Raw genomic sequence first — 20,687 nt, 5'->3', positions numbered from 1 at the left:
GCAGCCTCTCAGTTCTCCCACCAGACCAAACACCAAAGCATCATTCACCATTTCACGTTCTCAAAGGCAGAGGCAGCACTGTTCCTACAGTCTGTGCTCCTGAAGCTAGCAGGTGCACTACTATACTGAAAGTTGCTTCCAACCTCTTGCAGCTTTTCATCCTTACCAAGTAGTACGGGCTATTTGTGCTCACATATGGGGGTAGAGCAGGGAGGATACAGATGGCAAAGGCATCCTTAGAAACGTAGCTTTCAAGAGCAAGATTTTAAAATATTTTAAGTCTAGCCACACCAGGTATCCTGGGCTTTTAGCTCCCTCATTCCCAGAAAGGGGGAAAGCCCAAGTCAAGCTGCAAGCACAAACTATACTTTCTAGAAGAATACCCCCAAAATAACTTCAAAGTTTACAAGCTCATTAATCCTTGTAAAAAAAACTTAGTTCTGTGAGTATAATGCTCAGAGACTGTGTTAAAGATAACATTTGTGCATTGGCTAGACAGATCTATTGGCATAGAAAACAAAGCACGTATCCTGCACTTCAGGGCCTAGCTTTGCCAGCGCTGTCTGCCACATTCTGTTACAGAAGACAGCCAGGAGGCTTGTTGAGGTGCTTGGAGCCTTCCCCAACTTAGAAAACTCTGCATTTAGACCACACAAGAGTCAACAACTTTGCAACATCCCCAAGAGTTTTGGGGGAACAGAAAAACCTTAACGGATAGGCAGAAATAGGGGAGAGAAGTAGACAATATATGACACACGGCCACCAGGAAAACAGAGTGAGGGGGAAAAGCAAAATCCTAAGCAGATCTCTTCTACAAGTACCAGCTCTTTCCTTAAAGCTAATAGTATATTACACAGAGATATCCAGAAACAAGCTGTTGAGAGAACAGATAGTTACATGGGTTGTAGCCAGATGAGTATTGCATTAATTAACACAACATAGCTTTTTTTTTGTGAAAAAAAGAGAATGTCATTGGAATGGTACATTCTAAGTTATAGATATCATGAAGAAAACTTATGATCCATTTTTCTATTTTTTTTTTCCAGTACAAATACCTAAATGTAAATTAGTTTTTTAATCAAGTTTTTATGCCAGCCCCTGAAGACCATACAGAGGAGCTTCATCGCCACATAGAGGAAGGATAACAGTTGGTATTTCAATATAACCCCCTATATAGAACAGCCTCATTAGTGCCAATTAATCCAAACCTCTTTATACTCTAGCCAAATGGCCAGCATGCTGCTGGTTACCTGGTTTAATTTGCTATCATTTAATTTTTATGCTCAGAACATTTTCCCCCCCTCCTCCAGACTGGGTATCTTAGACAACATCTACTGCACTCCCTCACCCCCAAACCCAGGGAAAAAAAGTGCCAGCAGACCTCTTTCCAGCAGCAGCTTTTATTTTGCTAACATTCAGCTTCTCCTGGGAGGTTTTGTAGATGCATTATTTTTGTACTGTCTCCATGTGGGTTGAAACATTGTATTATCGTGTAAAATTATAAATTTGAAGAAGCTATAGACATTGCCAGTAAACTAGGGCTTATTTTCAGGCAATAAAAGAATGAGCACTTGGAAGGTAAAACTCATTTTTGTTTCCAAAAGCTTATTCCTTTTATCTACAACACTATCACAGGTGCCCTAATCCCAGTCATTATCAAAGCCTGTCCAGTACACACTCACATAATCAAGATATAGTTCTCTTTTGTCTAATGAATACTTAATTATGGAGGAAAATCCTTGGAGAAAGGGCTGAAAATCAGGTTTTCCTGACTGTCTCATTCCAGATAAAAGGACCACGCAGTAGGCTGTAGTCTTCCCTACAGTCAGGCTCCTTCCCTCTCACATTAGTGCCTGGGTTTAATGTGCCCCAGGGACATAGCTCCTGAACTGAGGGAACAGGTCTTTTAATTTCTCTAAATGGATGACTCAGTTGAGGCTCTCCTCCAAGCACATCAGCATTAGATAACCTCAGCAGGGAGCTGAATATCACCAAGCAGGTCCACATGGCATATCACCATCGCCTATGTCCTCTTGTGGACAAATAAGGCCTAGGAGCTTCCAACAGCGAGACCCTGGGGCCCACACAGGCAATGCCAGCCAATTCCCTCACCATGTATGACCAGCAGATGGATGATAAGGGTGCTTGAAGGACAGTTTGGCTTTACACACCAGTTCCCCCTCATCTGGGCTGCAGGTTCTTTGATTTTACATTATGTTAAGACAGTGCAGCATCCTACCATTTATCTCTCTCATCCCCATTTCTCAGTAAGGACACACAGTTATTACAGTGGATTAATGGCTATCATATTCCAGGTCACCCACTGACCCGAATGGAAAGCATAGATGGGTTGTTTCCATTTGAGGCCTGACCCAAAACTGACTGAAGTCAATAGGCGTCTCTTCATTACAAAGAAATTTCTGCATCAGGCTTCTGGTTGCCTGTCACTGCTGTAGTTCACTGCATCTGATCAATGAGTTTTGTTTATTGTGATTCTTACTTATATTAAATTTTGACAGCAAGAATAATATTAAATACAAAAAACTAGAAACTAAAAATGATTAAGTGCTCAGAGGTACCTGATTTAATACAAACATTATGAAATAAGATAAAACTACTAAAATAAAATCAATCAAAATCCTATTGAGGAATGAAATCCCAGAGATCAAATTCTGAGAACAGAATAAGAAAGCACTTTTGTCCTTCAAATGGGAATTATGCTTCATAGAAAAAAAACTTTTTTTTTGATAGCTGGCTTTATGACATTTTCTAATTGCCGGAGAATAGAGCCCCATGTAGTTATTTCACAATAATTCTTGAGTTATTTTCTACATTCAGATAACATTTATACAAGTACAATACAGCTTTATTCCATCCAATTATCTTAATTTGACTGAAAACTATATTCTGTATCCTCTTCAAATTAAAATTCAAACCCCTTAATGCAAAGTGATCTTCCTGCTTTGATAAACATGGTTCCGTATGAAGATATTTTCATACAGCTTGCAGTAAAAATAAACAATGCTAGGAGAAACACCTTGCCTCCACCACCTATCTCTAGAGAAAAAAAAAAAAAGCATCTAGGAATTTTCTTCCTTTCCTAGAAATTTCCTGGCACTTTCATCTTAATAGATATAGATGACATGAAGTCAGCTTTTCCCCCCTTTCCGTTGACTGTTCTTTTGATATCTCTGTTTTCCCTACCACAGAATTTAAGTCTCCTACAATCTGTTTTTCTTTTTGTTCCCCACAAATTCCTGAAGGTCTCTTCTCTCATTTGTTTCCTATTCCTGCCCCCAAGGGGCTCTATCTTATTCCTTAGCAGTCTCCCCACTTGGTATCTGCAATGATTCAATGTAAAAAGAACTCAGTGACTGTTGGCAATATTTAATTTTCAACAAAGAGCATACACAGTGAAAATTAAGAAAACATTATTACATATTGTATCAGCACAGATATCAGCATATTTCATCTATTGTTTAAAGCCACAGAAAGAAACAGATAAACCATAAAAGACAATGGATGGGAAAGTCAGACAAATGAAGTGAATGTCTGGGTGACTACTTCTGTTTTGTCCTTTATGCATAATTTACCAACTAATAGAAAAAAGTGTGAATATTAACAAGCCATGTTATCAGACTTACACAAGAATGTCCATTAGGCTTAAGAATAATCTCTTATTTTTAGATTCATTAAAATATTTTTACTTACTCTCTGCCTATAATTGTATTTTGATGCCTTCACTAAAAGAATGTAAAGTCCCCTTGCCCCCTATAAGCTCTTCAAGCATTCCAGGATTTTACTCACAGTCTTCCTACCCAACACAGTGCTGACAGGGGCATACAATGAATCCCTACTTAAAAGCCGTATCAAATTCTCAGAGAAAGTTTATCATGAAAATAGCAGGTCCTGCACTTTCTGCCCTCCAATAGCTGTTCACCAGATTGCTAAACAAGGCTCAGCCCACAGACCTTTGACATTTTCAGGTGACCGTACAGATGAACTCTTTGGAAAATTGGAGTCATGCACATACGTGAGCACACAAGTTTGCAGTATAGGTCCACGTTGTCAAAAATACACCCACTGAAAGCACCAATAGCGTTGTGGACAGAAGCTGTTTTAAACACAAACAAAGAAAAATCTACAGCTGTGAGTGGTGCATAAGGGATGATCCTCCCTCTCATCTTCACACAAAGCAAACTGCTTTTGTGAATACAGAATTGCAGAAGGAAGTTCCTGAGAAACACAGCCCAGAGCAACACACATTCTGGATTACTTCAGGTTAAATACACTTCAATAGATTTGTTTAAATTACAGAACTGTAGAGGAAAAAAAAAACAAAAAAAAACTAAATGCTCATAGCAACAACAGACACACAGCAGCAAACACAACAGTATAATTAAATAAGTTACACAGAGGAGTGTCACAGCTGCAGCAAGGGAATGTGACAGAGGAATTATAATAAACTCAGTTACTTAGAGCAATTTAGGCACATATTGACCTTAACATCCAGAAGTGATTCAATATTACAAGCAATTTTACATATAAAACTCATCTTTTCCCCTCCACAGTGAAGTCACATTACCCCGTGTTTGGCAGCCGTTCATGTGAGAGGATGAGGAAACCCTTGCGCAAATGCTGGGCTTTGCATTAAGGAGCAGCCACCATCACGTGCCTGCGCTGCCAGACTCTGACCCCAGCATAGACTGAACACATGACCTCAGAGTTAACTGAAAACCAGGTAGGGGTGGGGATTTATAAATTCCCCCCCCCCCTTTGTCACCATAGCAAAGTTAAAAAACTGATCTTTATCTTTGTCACATACAGGAACAAGAACGGAGCCACAAACAATTATAGCAAAAGTGGTTTTAAACCAAGCTCTTTTGCTTTATTGAAGGAGCAGATCACAGCATAACAGCCAGAACTCAGCAAAATGAGCAAGCACATGGCAGTGGGAGCAATGGGCATATTTACATGGTGTGGAAAATAGAGGAATTAGAGGTGAAATTATAGATGAGTAGCTTATATCCATCTTTGATCTCCTATAAAAATAATCTCAAACTACCCAGACATTCGTATGTTAGCTCAGCCCCCACTCCTTGCACTTGAGCTATACCCATTCTTACAAATAACAAGAGCATAGTCACCTGGAACTAACAAACTTTCTTCCTTTTTGTCTTATTCAGCCTCTGAAGTTCTCAAAAAAAAAAAAAAAAAAAAAAAAAAAAAAACAGCAAGGATAGATAAAGGGGGCAAGGAAGTCAGTTGTATCTCAAAATTACATTGTTAATTTCCAACTCCAGTCTCATGTTCTGTGCACATAAGCCTGCACTAACACTGGCTTATTATCTGAATTTCCATTTGCAGTACACACCCCTATATTTGACACCACTGAACAGAAACATATCATTTCCAGAAAAAAAAAAAAAAAGGCACTTTAATATTAGCCCCAGATAAAGCTAGCCTCAATCCATCAGTTCTTACAGTATCATTACTCTGTTTTTCACTGTCACATGAAATTTTGGACTTGCTACTACCTGTAGTGCACCAGAAAGGACTGAAACTGCTGCTCAAGAGGCTTTGTACCACAGGAATTTGGTCGAAGATAGAAATAGGATGTAGGGGCACTTCACCTATTGAGGCAAGAGGAATCCAATATCATACTCACCCGAGAAGCGTATTTGTGTCTTGCTTTGTTGGCCATTTAGGTTAAACCAAGGTAAAACACAACCTAGCTTTTCAGCATGTCCTTGGAAATAGAGTGCAAGCTTTCCCATCGCATTTTCCTTTGAAAAAATATCTTGATTTTTACCCTTGATTGTCAGTAGCAGCAGAAAAACAGCTGTGCTGGCAGAGGCTGACTATGCTTTTGTGGACTTTCATGATGGGAGGAATATTGACCCCTTCTTCCCAGCTGTTCCTCTCTACTCTTCAAACAGGATGAAAGAAAAGCACAGACAAAAACCTTTGCCCTTCAATTCACGACTCAAAAAAAAAAAAAAAATCAGTAAATCTGTCACCTTGTGTTTTTTTTGTTTTATGAAGTTTCAGAACTAATGGAATGGTCTGTCCTCCCATACCCCCACTCTCCCAGAGTAGTGACCAGAAGGCAGGCAGAGAAGAAACCACCACAAGCCAGAGCAAGAGCAATGTGCAAAAGAATGAGGCCATGCAAGGTGTCTAAGGTCACAGTGTGCACTAGGAAAGAAGGTGGAAGATGTCAGGGAGAGCAGTCCCACCACCAGCCTCTCAAAGATGCTGTTGGGCAAACAACAGGAAGGCAGTAACATTTGACACCTGCATTAAATTTATCTGTTACCCTGGAAAAACTTAGAGTTTCTTCTCAAAACCATAAATAAGCAAGGGTGCCCTGAAGCTCACCCATCCCACTACAGACTAGCAGCCATTACACGTAGCCCATCAGGTCAGCAAGGCTCATGTTGGTGCTGCTAGGCCACAGCACTCCTGCTGTTAAGAGAATAAAACAACCCAAAAAAGGATCCCTTTTAACAGAAAAAAAGCCGGTCTTACAAGGTTCCTTCAGCAGGAACCACAGTTTCCACAGCCAGAACAGGAACAAGAAGACAAGGAGGTGCCCCAGTAGACCACACTATACTGCTCAGTTCAGCACACAGCTGCTGAGAAAAAACTGTCATCATGAAACCAGCCCCACAACTATTTTTTAAGGCATGCTATCTGCCCCTCTTACTTTAGGTTAGCATGATACATCCCGCCTCAAGTCTAACAGCAACAACCTGTATAACCAACAGCACAAAACCTTCACTCTCCTGCATGCTGAGCTTGGTTCACCAACTCTCTGACCACTTTTGCTTTCTCTCTACCCTCATCAACACTGCTGCTCTGCCTGAAAAGCTGATCTTTTAGGTCAGGCCACATTTATAGCCTGCTTGATCAGGATGGCCTACACCTGCTCTCATTTGCTGTTTTCTCCTCCCTCCTAGGCCCCAAAGTGTTGTGTTTCCCTTCTTTAAGCAATCCACAGTGAATACGTTCATTTGGCCTACTGGGAGCAGTTGTGTGACGTTGATTTTGTCTGGTTAAGTCTGAAAAAAGTTCTCCATGTCCATTTAAGTTCAGTTTACAGAGAGCTAACTCTCTGTAACTGTTGTACTGTTTTTTGTTTGTTTGTTTGTTTGTTTTGTTGATGTTGTTGTTTGTTTTTCTTTCTTTCTTTTTTTTTTTTCTTTGTATGTGTGTGTTGTTTTTATTTTGTGTTTGTGGTTTTCTTTTATTTCATCTTTTTCAGCATATTTAGTAGTGAAATTCTAAATTGTTTGCTGCCTTTTGGGTGGCCAAAGTGAGCTCCTGAAATCTTCTTGCATGTCTTATGTATATTTCCCATATTTCCTGTCCATTTGGACTGTTAGGCACACCTCCAAAAATACATAAGGATTTTTCCCTGTTAGGTCACCTGCTCCTAATAATGTTTTTCTTCATACTCTGTATCAATTATCATTTTTACTTATTTCTGAGTCTTTGAACATAGTATTTATCATTTAAAATCTATTTTTTAAAGTGGACTCTCTCTGGAGAAAAAAAAAAAAAAAAAGAAATTATTTACTTTACTGTGGTAACATCTAGGGAAAAATATTCCACCACTGCACTAGTAATAGTAATACCCAGAGATGGACAATCAGAGTTAAGTGATTTACACATAAAGAAAAACAAGAACAGCAACTCCCCCTGGCTTTGATATCTCCACCGTAGCTGCCACAGTGAGAGAACATACTTTGAATAAATGGTACTTCCACGTATCTCTCTGAGTTAGTCGCTACTAATAAAAGTGTCTGTACTGCTGATGTCTTCACCACATTTCCAAGCAGAACGCACACTCACAGATGTTTTAAAAGCCTGTTGCTGTAAGGAATGGTTTATTACTGTCTATCTTAACGTTTTGTAAGAGATAAGCACTTTTCCCCCCTCTTGTCAAATACTTGGTGTTAATGTTTGCTTTGGGCAGCAGGGGCTGTCCAAGTCATTCCTACCGAAGGCAGGGACAGGAGGGGGGGCTGCTGTCAGCCTTTCCCAAGGGGACAGCAGGTTGGCACCAAAGGGGGCATCTGAGAGACTGAAAGGAGACCAGGGCACCTGGCACCCACTCTTCTCGTGGCAGGTGGTTGCTGTGTTTTGCATAACCTTCTTAAAAATAAATGTCAGTGCTCCAGGGCTGGATTTATGGTGCTTATCCCAGCCACTCTTTCTCCAAGGCCCTCTCAAAGGCAGGTAAAGGTGTCTGTATCAGATAGGGCCTCTTTCTGCCATTGGCTAACTGCAGCTCCTCGCCCACCAAATGACCAGCTGTGTGTCTGGACACCACAAGACAACTGCCAACTGCATCTACTTGCAGCACATTTCCTGCCTGTGGTCAAAGAGCTTCTCAGAAAAAATCAGGAATCAGTTACAGACCAGCTGCAAAGGGATAATAACAACAAGAGTTGATTGTGAGGTGGCCCATAATACCAGAGTTTTTATTTTATTTCCTTTTTTTTTTTTTTTTTTTAATATTTGTGTACCATGTCTTTACGATGCACTTTGTACCACTGCAGGTTGACTAATAGCTGAGGACATTAATTTAACAGAGCTAGACAAACGATACCGGTGCATTTCCCCTCCTCCTCTGCCCCCCATTTGCAGCTCCATAAAAGCAAATGTACTTCACACTTTCATTTTTATTTTTAAGCTCTTGCAGCAGTTACCATCTAGAATAAGACTTGGGGAGGGGAGCAGGAAGAAAAGACAGGTCAGAAAATAACAAGCAGAGCTGTGCTACACGCATGTTGTCTCAGTTAAAAAACAGAGTGCCACACGCAGTGGGGTGCTGATTAATCAGAAGCACCGAGCAGGCCTGGACCATCCAAGGGCTGAAGCTGCAAAGCTATGCCTGGTATAAATAGAAGGCTGCTCTTCTGAATGGCCATGGAGCAGCAGAGGAAGTAGTAGGACATAAAGGGTTGTGACAGGCAGCAAAGCAGGGTGAGACACCCTGGGGAGGCCACAATAACGAAGCGGTGGTGGCTTGGGAAGGGGATGTATTCCTGCATATTCTGTAGTAAGGAGCTCATTCTGCAGCTTTCAGTCAAATGGGGTTGAACAGCACACACTGAAACAATACATCATTTCGGCAAAGCTGAAATTCCTGAAAGAGATTTTAATGTCAAATAGTCTGAGAAAACCAGCAGCTCTGTGGGCTGGTGTCACAACATGCTGCACACCGTCAGAGGGACATGGCATTGCTCTGCAAGGGGATGGAGGAGGTAACAAAACTTTGTCCTGTATTAAACAGTCCGGGAGGTGTGATAGGTACAATAAGTGAGTGCCAAAGTCTTGCTAGAAGAATGAACACACATTCTTGTGCCTGTGAGCATCCTTTCCATACCCATACGCTCCTTCTTTCCCTTTCTGTCCCCATATTTGACCTCCTCAGCCCACCCTGACCGAAGATTTAATCTTTCTTTGATTACCTAATAAACTGATTAGGAAGCAAATCAGACCACAGACTGGACAAGGTCTGAATGAATCTGTGCCAATACCTGACTTTCTACCGATATTTATAATCCCCAGATCACCCTTTGCTTGAACTTTAGGATGCAGGCAGTGACTCAGCAGTCGCAGGGCTTGTATTAGTATTCTTAGGGCATTTCCAGAGCATTTTAAACTGACTGCCTCTCCTGTGCTGTGATGAGACCTATCAGCTTGTGGTGAATTGCTCTGAGGAAGGTTACAGGTCTCCGTAGGGACTGCTCATGATCTTTGAAAAGTGCATTTCCCTCTAGCAAGTCATAAATGCTCAGGAGAGTTGCTAAAGATCACTCAAAATATATTATTGAATACTTTGATGCCGTACTCTCATTCTGTGTTATCATATACTTAAAGTATATTAAAAGGTTCCCTAAATACCAAGTGCATTTGTGTGGAATAGAATTTATTTTTTCCAAAGCCAGAAGAAAATAGCTTTGGATCATTACAGGATATGTAACACTTTTTCTGCAATTCTGCAGAATGGATTATAAACTTGACAGCATTTTTTTCCCTTCCCCACCTCCAATGACTGTTGTGATAGACTTTAGTTAACTTCTTTGGATTGTTTTTTCCTTGCTAACAGTCCCCAGTCAAAATGAAAAATAAGAACCTTCTGGATCCTGTCTTGATAAGGTCAGATTGTAGAATTTTTCTTTCCAGCAATTTAGCCAAGCTTTCTCCTTCCAGAATACATTTACTCAGTAATAAACATCTCCAGACAGCCGGGCTGTACAGACTGGAAACAATTAAGCCAAAATTGGGGAAAGCAGCACATGAATAAGTATTCTGCTTTAATGAAATTGGACTGAAAAATTCAGGAGCGAAGGAAGTAAAAGCATTCTCAAATTGTATTAATTAGACATATTTGTAAAAATCTGTGCTTATGCAAGTACCATATGCATTTTTTAATATCAAGCTAAGCAGAGAATAGGATGGGTAATTGGAAGCCTTTTGCTGTAATGATGTGGTCAAACACCAGGTACACACCAACATTTGGGGTACATAATTTAGTATCTTGTAGCAGAAAGAAAGAAGTTTAGCCAATTTTCTTTAAGCTATATAACAGGAAACTTGCCAAACAAGAGGCTTTTTCTTTCTTAAGTAGAAATGAGGTTAAAAACCAGCTTATTCCAAAAATAAGGTAACAACTTATGCTATGAAGAAGCCTCATCTCTCAATTAGGCAAGCAATTAAGTAAATATGTTTAGCTCTCCCAGCTTGTTAGTGATCCAAGTAAAATCCCTCTGAAACAAAGCAGGGTTTTTATGTTATCACAAACATTTCAACAGATCCTAAATTCTTTGGGTTTCCAATTTTTGCATAAATGTATCTACCACTTAGGCATAACATACTTAACAGCAAATCCATCATCTGTTTACTTACAGGAAGAGAAAAAAAAATCACCTGCACCATTATTTTTAATTAAGTTATCCTCCTACACTTCCTCTGTCCAACATCCTCAAATAGTTTATACATAATTCTAAAATAATTTAGAATTGAGTAATTTACACATCATGGCTGTGACATCTCTTGGTGTAGTTTTCTCAAGAAACTCACAACTGGTATAAAACTAAACTTGGTTTTATAAAGCACTATTTCAATTTGGAAAGTTCACAGCATTTTCAAGAGGAATTAATGAACGTGGCTAATAGCTGGATTCGAGTTATAAGGCATTAGGAGGACAAAATCATGAGGAAAGGCAATATATAACCTTTACAGGGGACAATTAGAGATCAATTATCAGAGCCAGAGAAGAGCATTCGAAAGCAGCTTCTTCATTAATCAAAGATTATCTCAAATTAGAATGTTTAATTATTTGCCAAGATTCTTTGTATATTCTTCTGCACACACACAGACACAAACACACACACACAAAAGCCAGGGGCTTTTGGAAAACTGCTAACTTATGGATCGCTTCATCATAACACGCTTTTAAAACTAAAATACCAAATATTTTAAAGAACATGTAACACAGTCAAAGTAGCATAACTCAGAAAATGACATTGAAGGTGCCAGAGCTGCTGGTTTTTAATATACTAAACCTGGTGGGTATTGTTAACTATTTGGATGTACAGCTACACTGAAAAAAAAGTGTTTTAATATCTTTGGCAAGAAAGGAAGAGATGTGGATTTCTGACACACTGTAATGATTTGTGACAGGATGCTAGGATATAATGTAAGATTTAGATCAAACTTGTAGCGCCTGAGTTTTAGGTTCCCTAACAACTGAACATATCCAAAGCCTAGAGTGGGAGGAGGCATCGGGAATGGGCACAGAAAGGGGGATGAGACCCAGGTGACAGGTTGGAAATGCTGGGCTCCAGTATCTGCTGCCCTGTCACCGCACGGAGAGCATCATCTCCCGTGTCAGAGGCAGTCCTCCAAATGCAAGCTGCAAAACGTGTTCGAGGTTTGTTCTGCCTTACCCTTCCTGGGCGAGTAGCCATCGCTGAACAAATGACCATCTATATTGGTATATTCCGACAGTTTAGATGATAGCTGGGAGGAGATGCACCTGGCCTGCACGAAAGGCCTTTGGCAAACAGGAACTTTAGAGAAAAACCAGAGGAGGAGAGCTTTGCTGGGACACCCTTGCAGGTTACGTAGGTACAAAGTATGTGGCTCATGGTCCTTATACTCTCAGGGAAATGCCATCACCCACATAATATAAAGTCAGTTCCACCTGTGCTCGGTACACTCGACATTTATCTCCTACAAGGGAGATAAATACTTTGTGGGCACAGTGCAATCCATCCATGTGTCTGTGGGCACCTTAAGCACCACCAGCTCATGGATCTTCTTAGGAAGTTTGTCCCAGTGCAGTGCCTGGGCTGTTATTCTTTGGTGACAGTCAGAGATGTAGGAGCAGTCTGGGAACCAAGCTGTTCCCATAGTAGGATACTTTTCTCACACCATTATTACTTTTTTTTTTTTTTTTTTTTCTCATAGCCAGCCTTATATTCAAGTCACAACAAAACTCTTTTCTCTCTCAGTAAGGGAAATCCTGAAAGCAGATATGAAGACTTTCTCCTTCTCACAGATGGCCTTCTCCCTTGCAAAGCCCTGACCTTTGTGGGCTAGGTCAGGATGACCACAGGAACATTCTGAGTCACTTGACTTCTGCACATATTGCAACCACAGACATTTCAGGTATAACTCCACTTTTAAGAGAAATGACCCCTAAACAAATGCAGTATTCAGTAACCCTGAAATATTCTGATTAAAGCTGTTTGTGAGAAAGTGTATTAGCCACTTGATACAAATGAATGACAATCAGTCTCCGCCTTTCACCAGGTCTCGTCTACCATTTGTTAGCTTGTCTGCTGTTATAATGCAAATTTATCAAACTTGCTCACTTTGACTCAGCAATCTGCTTAGTCACAGCGACAGAGCATGGCAGTGATACCTGTGGCAGACAACAACTCCTGCTGCAGTAGTCTGCCTTGGGGACGTGGAAGATGTCAGGCTAGGCAGAAGGGCTTTCTTCCCACAGAGTGCTGAGCATGAGTTCAGAAAGGAGTTCCTCCACAGATGGCCATAAGAGAAGGCAATATAGAGGATACTGGGGTGATCCTCACTGATAACAGAAGGTGAGATGGTTGCAAAAGAAGATGCAGACAAAGATATTGAAAAACCCATGCAATAGTCTTGGGTGGGTGGTCTAAACTTATCCTCATGGAGACTGGAGTTTAGGGTCCTACAACGTCTGTTGGCAGTGTTACCAGCACAAAGCAAAATGTTTTACCCTTTCCACACCAAACTGTGAAGTGGGTGGGATGCCCTGTTCACCATCACACTTTTATTTAATCATTTCACCTTTTTTATGCTCTGAATTTTTGACATAGTGACAAATGTAAGGCATAATGATGGATAGCTCTTTATTCTGTGTGCTGTTTACTGCAATTAAAGTAAATTCTTGAAACAACTTGGTCTGTTGTTTTTTTCTTATACTTGGGGGAAAAATTATTTTCACACTTCCCACGGTTCTGTTAAATGCTTTAATTCTTACTGGTGTAAAAATGTAGCGATATGATGTGCTATTTACAATTACTCAAATGTCCTGCTAATAATAGTGTATGACATAATTATTAAGCAGACCTTATCAAAGACTGTAGTCAAAAGAGCTTTCTATGGCAATATCATGCAAACATATGTGACTATTCAATATCATAAGTAGAATATAATGCAATTGTTCCCACATTGTTAACATTTTATGTAGAAGGAAAAGCATCCAGGTCTGAGGAAACAGAACAGTGGCCATGGCATGTCTCACACCTTATCGATTCCTGGCTACTTTATCTGCCCTTTGAATCGGCCACTAATTGCCTTGGTGAGAGCAGATTTCAGGATGCTCAAGGTCAGTGCCACTCAACCAACCATGCCAAACCCTACTCCATTTGCTAATTATTTATGCCTCTTCGCAGCACAAATCACACATGCTGTGGTGCCCTGCACTTCACTTGCCATTCCATAAAGCTTTATAGGTAAGACGCATCTCTTAGGTTGAAGAAAGGAGCTAAAAGGTTGCAGTTCCCCAATCACTTTAAGTTGGTGCAAGGTTTGGCCGCTACTGACAGGTTTGATCTCTCTCTATCTAAAGTGTGCGTTAATGTTCTCTCCTTTTTTGCTAGCACTAGCACTTCTATAACCAAATCATGAGCTGGAGCCATATATATTGAATTGCTGGGTTAATTTTCAGCCATATATCTGCAGGGGTGCTAGAACTAACATGGGGAAAATAGTGAGAATAAATAGCTGGTCCAAAGGAGGGTCGTCCAGACTTCAATTTTCTGTGGCACTGCAGCCTAAATCAACCAGTACACCACCTAAGAGGGTGGCTACTGCATTATACATCTCCATTTCTTCAATACACAGAGTTTAACAATGTGCCACCAAGGTGTACATAAATGCCAACAAAGAGCAACAAACCAACAAAGTTAATCATAGTAGGTTGTCTGCACATTTGAAAGCTATTAGACAAAAAATTTCATCTTTTCAAGTAGCAAGTTCATGTGTCTGTAGACTAGAAAAGCAAAAACCCAGGCTGCTTCATGGGTCAGCTCAGGGCTGCGGCAACTCACTGCAAGGAGCCACAAGTGAGGAGACAAATTTAAGGTGTTTTCTACTGTCAAGCTCTACGTTGCTTCTTCCTGAGCTTGTGGGGGAGTTTAGATCTTAAACAACCAAAAAAAAATAGATAAAAATAAATAAATAAAAACAAAACAAACAAGGAAAATAAATAAATAAATACATACATAAATAAATAATTCTCACATGTAACATGAGAAGAGCATGTTAACATTGATTTCTTGGGCAGCTTGGCAAGCTTGACATGTACAAACACCAGGAAATCAACTAAGTATTTACAGATGAACTTCTTGGTGGTTAAATGTGTTTTCTATGGAAAAACAAAACAAAACCAAAAATGTTTGAAAGTCATTATGCACCAGTCTCTCTGAAATCTAAAATACTGTCTGATATTAGATATCACTCAGTCTCCTGATACAGACTTACTAAGTCATGGCAGAAAAGCCACCTCATAGAGATGCCCATTGACTTCAGTGAGAGTTTGAGCAGAGAGTGGGAGATTCACCTGCAAGATTTCTGCTATTTTATCAGTGTGGAAAAAAGTGATTTGTCCCACATTTTAAGAAAGTATACAATTTACTTTTAAATTACAAAAAAGTACACCAATTCTACCATCTATTGGCATGAAAATTGCTTATTGATTCAAAGAAAATGCTGGCAATATTTTACATAAATATGCTGTGCTAAAACTAGAGTTTATAGCACTGAGGACTTTTGTGAAGAGCCATTAAAGGGAGGAAATGAGCTTTATGATACAAAAGGATAAAATAGATTTTTAAAATGTTTTGCAAAAGAATTAAATGCAGATGTTGTTGTTGTTTTTTTTTTGTTTGTTTGTTTGTTTGGTTTGTTTGTTTGTTTGTTTGTTTTTAAAGCTATTCCTCCTTAAGATATACATATATATATTGTTTCTTCTATCTCATTTTAATTCATTCTAAATCAGTGTTATCTGTGTAGAAATGCAGATTTTTTTTTCTTCAGAAAGCAGAACTGTTTATTGCAATGCAATACGTCAAATAAAGTTATTCTAATAAACAACTCAGAGTGAAGTATAAATGCAAGCACCGTGTCTCTGCTGCTGTGCATCAGAGAGAGCTCCAACCCTGTTTAATCGCTTCCCTTCCCTGCACCACAGAAATGTATGAGAGGACAGGAGAACCTGCAGGGAGCTGGTACCCCTGCATGAGCCTCCAGCACTGCTGAGGACCCTGCCTTAACTTCACAAGTTACTCTTTAGGACTATTCTCACACTTAAAATGAAACACCACTTCAGGTGTGGCTAGATCAAAGCCAGAGGTCCCTCATTATCAGCCTCGCTTCTCCATTCTGCTGGCGGAAAAGTTGTATTTCTGATTCTATGAAACACTTCATCATGCAGCTTGACTCATGCAAGCCCCAGTAAATCTACATAAATACACGTGCTTAGAGTCAAATACATACACAGCTGCTTTGCTGGAACTGGGCACAACATATCAACAAGGGATCTTCTTGCCTCTCTGTTAAACTCGGGTTATAATACAGGAATCCCTCAGTGCCAAAAGTGTGTCCAAGGCAGAGTAGAGGTAGGAATTTGCACACATTTGGGCTTCTGAGGCCGACTGGTGTCTTCATGCTGCCTTAGGTCCTTGCGACTTCTCTCCCTGCACATCTAAAGGGGCTGGATCACCTAGATTGTCTTTACTTTTAAAAGGGAATGCAAGAAATAAACATTGTCAAAAGGAATTCTTGTCTCAGGTACCATGCCTAATTAAGACAGGCTCTGCTCTGCATACAGTTCAGTCCTCTTTTGCACAAGAGGTGATGAACAGAGATTGGGGGGTCCTCTGAAAATAAAAAAAAAAAAAAAAAAAAAGGGGGGGAGGATTATATGAACCCCTTTCCTTGCTCTGTTTTTTACCTCAGAAAGGCAATCCTGTGATATTATTTCAATGAAGTAAAGGCATAATGTGCTTTCTACCTCCATAAACTGAACGAATTTGCACCAGTCAGAGATTTTGAGAGCTAAATGACAGAGCCCATAAAAATTATGTCAGCTAACAGTAGCACAGGCAGCACGTTTCTGACAGAAAGCAAGTTTCACCTGACCTTGGAGGAAAAAGTTCCTGACAACTTTTCAACTGCAGTCTCATCCCTGTGTGTGTTTCCCCTGTTTTTTTTTGGAATGTTCAGAGTCTAATATAAAAGGATTCCAGTGCCTTCCTGGGTCCACTATGAGACCACTAAACAAAAACAAAAACAAAAACAAAAACAAACAAACAAACAAACAAACAAACAAAAAAAGCAAATTGTGATTGCACTAACACAGGTGCTGAAGCTCTGGTCAGCTTCTCAAATTGCCCCAATCTGTTAGACATATTAACCCACCTTTGAAAATAAAATAACCCCCTGAGACAATTCTCAACTCATTACCCATTTTGAAAAAAAAAATTGCAGGTCAGCTACTTGAAAATTGGTTGCACACGTGATGAAGTATTTCTGTAGAATGACAGGCTTAAGCCAAAATGGGCCCCCTTATTCTTCTACATTTCGTTACAAGAACCTGAAACAAGGGTTTATTACAGAAATGCTTGATCACAGCTTTACAAAAGACAACACCATAATTTTGAAGTCTCTGGGGTAGATTGGAAAAGCACCTCACTGCAGGTTATCACAAGTTTTTATTAGTCAATATCTAATTTTGCTCTGCATCCCACATAAAATATTACTATTTTCAAATCTCTCAAAGCAGTGCTAAGATGCAGTGTCTGCTGCTAACAGCCAATCCTCCCAGCCAAGCTCTCAGATTCACTGCAGGCTTCTTTTACAGTTCCTGTAGTGCAAAATGATGATAAATACCACCAATAAAACCTCTCATATGTTGTCCCACTACAGGGGGAAAACTCTGAGGCATTTTGTGGCTGGAGTAGTACCCTTTCTGCCCCAGAATTTTGTCTTTATGGAAATCTTTACAGAAACAATTAATAAATAAATAAATGTATCACTAAAAGTCCTCGGTGCCATAGCAATCACTACTCATGAAAGCAGTTATTTGAGTCACAGAATCGGAAACTCCTGAGAGCTATGGCACTGCTGTTTGTGGTTGGGTTGGAGTGAGCACACAGCATCACAGAGGTGTGAAGCCAGGTTGACTTTTCCTGCAGAAGATGTTGGCCTCTGGAGGGGTTTCTGTCAGGAGCCACCAGTGGCTCCATAAATGAAGCATTGTAACATGGGGTCCATAAAATGAGTCTGGAATAAGAATGCTAGCAATAATTAATGAAATGTAAGAATTCTGGGAGTCATGATGGGAACAGCCACTTGTGTGTGCAGAAAATTAAAAGTTTTTCTTTCAAAATCACTGCTTTATTACCAAGTCTGAGTAAGAAGGGGTGTTCAAATTTAAAAGTCCCTGAAATCAGATGCTGTAGTAATTAACAGTGTGTTGTGAAAAATCGCATCCTCTCCTCCACTTTTTCCTCTGACCTTAGAAGGACAAATGTGATTAGCATAGAACACATCCACCTGCATAAGAACATTTTCTAATTATTCATGTGGCTATAAATGACCCCTGGCAGCTCATAACACAGTAAAAACTGAAGATGAACAGTGCATGCCATTGGGAAAATAGTGCAAATCCTTCCCCATTTCCCTTGAAATGAAGTTTTTGGCCTTGCTGTGAAAAAGAAATAAAATTGAACACACAGTTTTATATCTGGTTTAAGATCCTCTCATGTCTTGGCCACATGCATCCAGCCCCTCTCCTGTGAGCCAGCACTGGTATTCATGTGGTTGAATTTTTGTTTTCTTTTCTCTCTCTCTCTTTTTTTTTTTTTTTTTTTAATCTATCTTCATTTTCAGCCATATCTGCTCCTGCTCCAGCTCACTATAACGTCACTCAAGCAGAACTGTCGGCTTACGTGGGAGAGGAGTAGAGGTTTGACACAGATAGAATTAGGGAAGAAGGGATGATATATGCAATGCTAATTTGTACTTGGACCTGTTCAAACTAGCTGTGAAATTACAGCCTGATTCATCTGCATCTGAAGTAGCATATATGCCCATATTGCATGGACATATGTACAGAGCAATTATTACCTGTGCAATCTTTCATGTGTTTGTAACTATGAACTGCAGCGCAAACAACACACAATATAATAGAACAAATTGGTTCTGTCTGAAGACGGGAGAGGCAAACTTATTAGATAAGATGAAAGTCTCTGCATTTCACTCAGAAACAAGCTTTACAGCTTAGTCATGAATACCTAAAAATCTTGCTTTCTTATAGAAATGTGATACAAGTTAATATATAGCACTTCTGGGTGGTACATACAGCACTAGAAAATCCAATGTGTCCCCATGGCAAACCTGTGACTGGAAGATGCAGTGTTAGTTTTTCGATACAGTTTACCTACAAGATCCAAGTTCAACCTAACCCCAGCCCTGAGTTAACTCAGTCATAGTATTTATTACAGCAGCCCAAAATAAAGTACAACATACGAGTATTGCCATTAAATCATGGTATATGGTTTTGAGGTAACAATGTTAAATATTTATGAATATTCCATTGCTTATTTTGAATATTGGTTATTTTAATTTTCTTTGTTTCTTCATAAGCAGATTAATAGAACATTTATTATTTTTTTCTTTCCTTTATTTTTTTTTTTATAGAAGAATATCCATATTTTCCTATTCATTTTCACAGCAATTATGCTACACAGATAGCTTTAACAATTCAGTAACCATTTTGAGAAAGGGGAAGAAAAACACCAAAAATCTATGCAGTTATTAAAGTAACATTAAGTGCTTTAATAATAATTTTTGGTCAGGGCACACATGTTATAAATATAATCAGATGCCAGATTAATTTTAAATTAAAAATAGCAAAATTGCAGTCAGCAAGAAAATTAGATGTCTTATCAAACTTTGCTTTGCAACTTTTAAATTCCTCAGGCAGGTTTTACTGGAAGTGATAGTTAACCTTTATATGTCACGTTCTTGGAATGTTGAGGTCTACACTTCGATGGCCAGCCCAATTATCTTCAATTAAGCAATAAATGTTCAAGGCTTGTTTGGCCAGTACAAATTCCTTAGTTTTAACCCTCAGAAATACTCGAAGGGTTAAAAAACAGAATCACCTTCCAGTAACACTGTAATGAAATATACCTTTATGTAACTTCACCATTTAATATCTTTCATTTAGATAAGGTTTTACAGCAGCCTTAAAGAATAAAACTGCCTGGCTACCCTAATTTGAAATAGAAGGCATATTGCCCTGGTGCCGTACAGGGGCATCTTAACTATCTACCATGTATATTTCTTCTGGACAATGACTGTATAAAAGATTAACATGTTGAGTGTGTTCATTGTAAAACATTAAATTTATTGGTGCAGTTCATTTTTTTAAAATTTACTATAAAAGATTACAATCATCTACCCTACAGGAACAATGGCAATATATCTGAAACATGGCTTGCTCACACGGTTCTTTTGTTTTGCTATCAAAGAGGTGTATTAAATATATCTAACTGGGACACACGCTGAATTTTTTTTAAGGTGCATCAAAAATGTTATTTATTGTTTCTCAGAAGTAACATATTATACTGAAGTGCTTTTATTAGATAAAAGACCTTGTTCACAAAGGTATAAAATAGAGGCTGTACAAACTATTCTGACATTACCAGGGCACAATAGAAAAGATCCAAGCAGGTAGGAGAAAAGTGAGATACAGAGTTTCACCAAGTGTGTGGGGGCCACTTACATCACATTTTGCGTTATAACACAATCCTAACATGTGCAGAAGTTTTAGGATTCACAGAAACACCTTTATGCTTTCCCTAACCCAAAAAACATCAGCAAAATCTTAGTGTATAGGGAGAGAAACCAAGACAGGAAAAAAATATATATATATTTGCAAAATGCAGCATTACATTTATTACTATTTGATGTGCTTTTTAAGCACATTTTTTCACTTATTTATCCAAAATAAAAAGTTGTGTTTCCCAAAGCAGGTCTTGCAAATAATAATGCAATAAAAGGTCACAGTAACCGTGTCCTTTCCCTACAAACTGGTGAGACCGATC

At 39.3% G+C, this 20,687-nt stretch overlaps 1 protein-coding gene across 7 annotated transcripts in view; it reads right to left on the bottom strand.

Annotated features, from left to right (window-relative positions):
- The window catches only part of KYNU (kynureninase), a 59,334-nt gene extending 53,393 nt beyond the window's left edge, over positions 1–5,941 (bottom strand). The window contains exons 1-2 of one of the 7 annotated variants that reach the window (XM_082763569.1): positions 5,669–5,941; positions 3,972–4,114 (exon numbers count right to left, since the gene is read on the bottom strand). In XM_082763569.1, the coding sequence (XP_082619695.1) occupies positions 3,972–4,114; positions 5,669–5,777 (252 nt within the window). In that variant the 5' untranslated portion in view covers positions 5,778–5,941. Of the gene's footprint in view, positions 1–3,711; positions 3,859–3,971; positions 4,115–4,585; positions 4,679–5,668 lie in introns of those variants that run through there. The other 6 variants (XM_082763568.1, XM_082763570.1, XM_082763574.1 and 3 more) reach the window with 6 other exon arrangements.
- Between the last annotated feature and the right edge of the window lie 14,746 nt (positions 5,942–20,687).

The sequence above is a fragment of the Aythya marila genome (assembly GCF_965140915.1).
Source record: "Aythya marila genome assembly, chromosome: 6".
In the NCBI taxonomy this organism is placed as follows: domain Eukaryota; kingdom Metazoa; phylum Chordata; class Aves; order Anseriformes; family Anatidae; genus Aythya; species Aythya marila.
This window is presented reverse-complemented; position numbering and strand designations above follow the sequence as displayed.